This window comes from Panthera uncia, unplaced genomic scaffold, assembly GCF_023721935.1.
Source record: "Panthera uncia isolate 11264 unplaced genomic scaffold, Puncia_PCG_1.0 HiC_scaffold_1672, whole genome shotgun sequence".
Taxonomy (NCBI): domain Eukaryota; kingdom Metazoa; phylum Chordata; class Mammalia; order Carnivora; family Felidae; genus Panthera; species Panthera uncia.
The window spans coordinates 23,955-30,476 of NW_026058330.1; the positions used below are offsets into that span (position 1 = coordinate 23,955).

The following is a 6,522-nucleotide window of genomic DNA, read 5'->3' on the forward strand; positions in this document are numbered from 1 at the left end:
AGGCTCCAGGCTCCGAGCTGTCAGCACAGACCCCGACGCGGGGCTCAGACCCACAAACCGCAAGATCATGACCTGAGCAGAAGTCAGGCACTTAACCGACTGAGCCACCCAGGCGCCCCTATGGGTGACTTTTAATATTGTCTCCAGCCGTTTTCATTTTCTGCAATGCATGTGTACCACTTTTATAATAAAATAATAAACAGATCTGTTTTTAAGGAAATATGCATTGAGTCCAGGCAGCAAGGTTTCTCTGGGAATTCAGATTCATTGTCAGCATGGTGTCGGAGGCAGTTGTGGAATACTAAGAGAGAACACCAAGACAGAACCCCGGGGAACACCAGCATTGAAGGAATGAGCGAAAAAACCTAAAGGAAAAATTGCAAGAAGTGTCGGGGAAGTCCGTGAAAGTGAGGTTTCAGGGAGGGGGTTCTGCCCAACGCCATCCAACAGCAGAAGGCCTCAGTAAGGGAGAGACAGATAGACTCGTATTGGAGTAGGTAGATCAGAAGCCAGGGATGGGGCCACTTCCAAGTAAAGAGAGGCGCTGTGAGCCGGGGAAGATGGGTAAGTGGAGACAGGATGTATAGACAGACGGCTGTCAAGAAATTTGGCTAGAAGGGAACGGGTGAGACCGTGCGGTGGATACGAGGGCATATTGTGTGGGTGACGATCTGGCGAGCTGTAGCACCGGCGGGTGACCTGCTGCACTGTCACCTTTCTCTCGTGACGGCAAGGCCAGATGATCTGGATGGAGTCCGCGCGGTGCGTGATATACCTGTGCTCCCCGAAGCTCCGCAGCCTGCGAGAGCTGGAGGCGCACCGGATGCACCTGTCTGACATCGCCCCCCACGACACCACCAGGGACCTCATCCTCCTGAACCAGCAGCGGCTGGCAGAGATTGAGCTGTCCAACCAGCTGGAGAGGAAGAAGGAGGAGCTGCGGGTCCTCTCCCAGCACTTGGCCATAGAAAAGAAGAAAACCGAGACCTTGCTTTATGCCATGCTGCCGGAACATGTGGCCAACCAGCTGAAGGAGGGCAAAAAGGTCGCCGCGGGTAAAGCATTCCCTCCCCTTCATGGGTGCCCCTGGGCAAGAGTAGCGGTGTGCCTCAGGGGTTAGGGGCACAGCCTCCGAAACCAGACAGCTCTGGGTTTGGATTCTGGGTCCATCATTTGTTAGCAGCATGATCTTGGGCAGGTTGCTTGAGGTGCACGTCCTCAGTTTTCTTCTCCCAACATCAAGAATAATGAAAGTAATACCAGAGTGAAACATGGATTAAGTAAGAGTGCCTGTCAACTTCACCCACCTATGGCACGTTCTCTAAGACCCGAAAGCTACGGCTTGACACTGGCCTTTTCGTCAGTGGCCACGAATAGAGTTCTTTAGCTGGACATAATACACCCACACGTTACCTAAATCATGGGCCTCTAAAGACCATTCTGGGAGAGCAAGCCATTTCTGGAGGAAACGATGCCATGTTTACTCTGACCTCGCTTCCCACTTGTCACGGGTGCGTGTTCACCCCCAGACATGTGTGGTAAACTAACTCAATGCCAGGGTGCTGCCAGGTCTCGGGGACCCAAAGGAGGTCACAGTCTTGCGGGTTTGACAGACATAGACAGAATAATTTCACAGGGGTGGCGGTAGCCAAAGGAAAGGGAACTAACGTGCATTAAAGAGCAATTATTGTGCCAGGATCTGTGTTAGACGGTTTTAGACGTGCCATTTCATTGAATTCTCTGAACACTTCTATGAGCGGGGTGCTATTATCCAAAACAGCTGAGTAAATCTACATTCACCCCAGTTTATGAGTAAAAGAGCTGAAGACTAATCAGAAGCCCGTCTAACTCCAACATTCATACTTTTTCCATGACAAAGGTGTGGGAACACAGACGCCAGGGAAATTAAAGATAAAAAGGCGTCAGAAAGGAAGAGACAGGAGGCAGGGGCTGTGAGGGTTTGTATATATCAAGTGTAGGGCACTTGAGTTAGACCTTGAGACTTTATTTCAGAGGAAAAGCAGGGAAAGGCATTTTGGGAGAACGGGATTGCAGGAGCAAAGGTGAGGCAGTCTCAAGATAAATACCGCAGCCTGTAGGATACTCCACTTGACACGACCAGTAGGTAGCTAGGAATTGTGGGGAGAGCTCGAAGAAAGTTCTTGGGTAAGCTATCGATCTAGGAACTATTGCAGTGTGGGTGGTGGTTAAACACCGACTCTATGAATTATAAATAAGGTCATTCAGGGGGCATGAGGTGAGAAGGGACGAGGGTTAGGTTTTGAAGCTTAAGGAACACCTATTATTTAAGGAGGAAGAAAAGCCAGTGGAATGTGTAAAACAAGGAGATCAGAAAGGTAGGGAGAATATGAGGAGAGAATGGCAGGCCAGAAGCCAGAGGGCAGAGGAAACTACGTGAAGGAGAGATTATTACCAGAGGTATAAATAATACAGAGAATGCCCAGCTGTGTTCAAGCAGTCACCCATTTGGTCATCCAACAAGTATTTATTGAGGATCTACTATGTGCCAGGCCCTGCTCTAGGTGCTGGGGATACAGCAGAGTACGAAACAGTCTCTCATCTCATGGAGCTTACAGTCCAGTGGGGAAGACAGGCAACACACAAATAAAAAATCCCACATAAAATATGCCATGTAAGGCTTGTGGGGTTGGGGGCAGAAATCAGGCCAAAAGGATAGAGTCTAGGGATTGTTATTTTAGATAGAGTGATAAAGGAAGTTCTCACTGAGGTGGTTACGTGTGAGATGTGAGACAGAGCCCTTTGGATATTGGAGAAAAGAGGCAGAGGAAACAGCAGGTGCCAGGGGCCTAAGCAGGAGGCACTTATGAAACCCCAAGGAGGCCAGTGTGGCTGGAGTGGAGTAAGCCAGGGAGCATGGAGACGTGAGATCAGAGAGATGGTGGGACAGAGGGGACCCCTTACTGGCCATGGTAAGGATTTTCTTTCTTTCTTTGTTTTTTTTTTTTTTTTGAGGGGGGCGGTGGGGAGAGCAGGAAAGAGCACACGAGCAGGGGAGAGGCAAAGAGAGAGAGAGAGAGGGCAAGAGAGTATCTTAAGTAACAAGGAGCCTGACACGGGGCTTGATGTGGGGCTTGATCCCACAACCCTGGAATCATGACCCGAGCCAAAACCAAGAGTCGGGCACTCAACTGGCTGAGCCACCCAGGCACCCCAAGGATTTTCCAGTTTAGTCTCAGTGTGTTGAAATCACGGATTTGAGGCACAGGATTGGAGGGTCTGACTTCAACAGGTCATCTGGCTGCCGTATGAAAATTAGCAAGGCTGGAAGCAGCCCAAGGAGTTAGGAGGACGCGCTGAGCACACGTAGCCCTCTCGCCAGACACGGATAGTGGAAGTCGCCACTTCGTGACGACCAGTCTCTGTCAGCCCCGGCCTGGATCTCCTGTAGTTCGGGCTCCGCGGCAGGCCACCTGCCAGAAGCTTCTCTGTAAGCCAGGGCCCACCCAGCCTATTCCTGTCCTGCCATGGCTCTCATCACACCTTACCGGGTGCTTCTTTACTCCTACGTCTTCTTCACTGGACTGGGAGCACCTTAGAGGCAGAGGTGCTGTCTGTTCCACGTTGCACGCGTCTCCCCGAACAACGACCAGCTCATAGCAGGCACTCAGGGAGTGTCTGTTGGCCGAATGGACCCGGCTCCTTTTCCCCAAGGCTCAGCCAGATTTGGTTCCCAGAGAGCACTTGAGTCTAGAATCCAGAGAATCATCATCCCACATCCCTGGCTCTCACTGACGCTCAGTTTACGTTTTGCAGGAGAATTTAAAACCTGCACCATTCTCTTCAGTGACGTGGTGACATTTACTAACATCTGTGCTGCCTGCCAACCTATCCAGATAGTGACCATGCTGAATTCCATGTATTCCAAGTTTGACAGATTAACCAGTGTCCACGAGGTCTACAAAGTAAGTGTTCACCTACTGCGTGTGTGTCCCGCTCAGGCAGGGCGGGAGCTCGGTTATCGGTCTTCCTTTGCCTCTCTCTTCGCTGCTCTGTGGTCTGGTGTGGATGGGAGTGGGGTGAGGAGATACAGCTAACAGGGAATTGGAGATATCTTAGCAATTTTAGTTTTTCAGAAATCTTTTTATAATATCCAGTGCCAAAAGGCCTTTGAGGGGCACACTGTTTTCCCAGAGAGTAATTCTACCCCTTCCATTCGGCAGAGTGTCTAATCTGAATAACGTACGGCTGATACATAGCATCATACGCCAACTCAGGAGCCATGTCTTCTATGGAGCTTCCACCAGAAGCAGAAAGCCCTTTGGGCTAGCTCATTGGTGGTTTCCTGAGTCAGTTTTCCTCTCAGCCCTCCCTTATGCTCCGTATACTCCTGGCCAGTAACCACCAGCTTCGATATGGTCCTTCTGTCGATATGTGGAAAATGACAAAAATATTTAGTGATATATTGGATGCATGAAGGAAACCATCTGAATACCCTCTCTTCCCTCTTCCAGGTGGAAACTATAGGAGATGCCTACATGGTGGTAGGGGGCGTACCAGTGCCCACTGGAAGTCATGCTCAAAGAGTGGCTAACTTTGCTCTGGGGATGAGAATTTCTGCAAAAGAAGTGATGAATCCTGTCACTGGAGAGCCCATCCAGGTAGAGAGAAACTGAGTACTCTGTTTGATATCGACCATCCCACACACTACAAAGTAGAATTCTGTTTATTAGTCTGCTCACGTGGCTGCTGGGCATGTTACAGTAATTACGATGGGTAACGTCTCCCAACTCTTGTCTTCTCTTGAATATGTTTTAAGTAATAGAAATATTAGCAAAGATATCATCGTCACAACTTTTCTTAAATTTCAGGGGAGGCTTTGGAGCGTGGGATTTTCATGTGATTTACCACGAGCGTCTTTCTCGATAGCTTGGGACAGTGCTGAGCAAGCCTCTCCACTTGCTTTGCAGGGCTCCATCCGTCTTGGTATCTGGCTCGTTAGTAACGCCTGCTTTTTTATTTGAGCATTCAACCTAACAAGTGGTTCATCCCCGCCCGCCCCTGGGGAAACTGTATACTCAGCATGTCCTCTCCCAGGTCAAGTCAGGCTGAGGCGGGAAACTGCTTCCAGCCAGCAGCTCGGACACCACGATGCCATGAGAGATTTAAATTTTTTTTTTTTCAACGTTTTTTATTTATTTTTGGGACAGAGAGAGACAGAGCATGAACGGGGGAGGGGCAGAGAGAGAGGGAGACACAGAATCGGAAACAGGCTCCAGGCTCCGAGCCATCAGCCCAGAGCCTGACGCGGGGCTCGAACTCACAGACCGCGAGATCGTGACCTGGCTGAAGTCGGACGCTTAACCGACTGCGCCACCCAGGCGCCCCATCCATGAGAGATTTAGAACAGCTTTCCTCCCACCACGTGGCCCTGAGTGAGACGTCTGCCCACCTTTCTCACAGGAACCTGCTCTTCCAGGCATGGACATTTGTTCACACTATAAAAGATGGACAATTTTGGAGATGAAAAGCAGGTGTCGTCTTCTGTCTGCTCAGCAGATCCTTGACGCCCTGAGATGCCTTAGAGCAGGGCTTCTGCATTTTAAAATGTAACCCCTTCCCTGATCCTGGCAGTCAGGTCTTCAAAATAAACTACACAGCCAACCGAAACTCAATAAAGACAAGTATAAGACAGAATCGGATTTTTCTAAATTATGACCCTTATGGAGGAGATTCTGAAGATGTGTTCAGCTCACCCTCACCACAAGTCAGACACTGAGAAATGCTGCAGGTTCTGGTTCTGGTATGCACTGCGTGCTTCTGAGTAAAAGCCGGCTTTACGTAGTTGCAGGAACTACATATCCACAATATTTGGTCCATTGGAAACACGCAGATACATCCGTTGAATAAAAGCCCCAGGATCATAAATAAAAAATCAAGATGGGAGGGAATGAGATAAGAAGGTCAGATAAGAGATATGTGTTTCAGTTAAAGGGCTCTAATATAAGCCATTAAAGAAAAAAAGAATTGAATAGATACCGTTGTGTAAAGTGTGTGTGTGTGTGTGTGTGTGTGTGTGTAAAAGGCATAGCTATAGAGATGACAGTAATGTCATACCAGTACGAATGAAATTAAACAATGAATTCCTGGAAACTATCCTCGTGGATTTTACCCAGAAGAAAGCAGGAAAAGATGTTATCAAGTTTAAGATAAGAATAGGGACATAGGAGCATCATTAAATATCCTCCAGAAACAACCTACCGTGTGGGTTTATTTAAGGAAGTAGGGAAAAGGACTTGAAACATCTCTCTCTCTTAAAAGAACTGTGCTGCCATTTCAACAATTTTTAAATTAGTACCCTGAGATCTTCTACTATTTTATTCACATTTCCTTCAACGCACATGTACTGAGGTCCTACTCTGCATGAGACAGTATTCTTGGTGTTTGACAGGCTCATTTTCCTAGAGGAATGCATCTTCTTATTTCAGGGAGAAGAAAATCTAGCCTGAAAAGATAACTAAGTCTGGTTAGGATGTAGAAAGC

General features: G+C 48.4%; 1 protein-coding gene across 1 annotated transcript; it reads left to right on the plus strand.

The window, feature by feature from the left end:
• Window positions 1-219: 219 nt before the first annotated feature.
• On the plus strand, window positions 220-1,595 carry LOC125917305 (guanylate cyclase soluble subunit beta-2-like). Its single transcript, XM_049623540.1, has one exon. It carries the CDS (start codon window positions 740-742, stop codon window positions 1,118-1,120), a length of 381 nt encoding a protein of 126 aa, XP_049479497.1. The 5' UTR covers window positions 220-739; the 3' UTR covers window positions 1,121-1,595.
• The last annotated feature ends 4,927 nt before the right edge of the window (window positions 1,596-6,522 follow it).

Excerpts from the sequence above, each read along its gene's own strand:
- LOC125917305 (XM_049623540.1), top strand. The coding sequence starts at position 740 with ATGATCTGGATGGAGTCCGCGCGGTGCGTGATATACCTGTGCTCCCCG.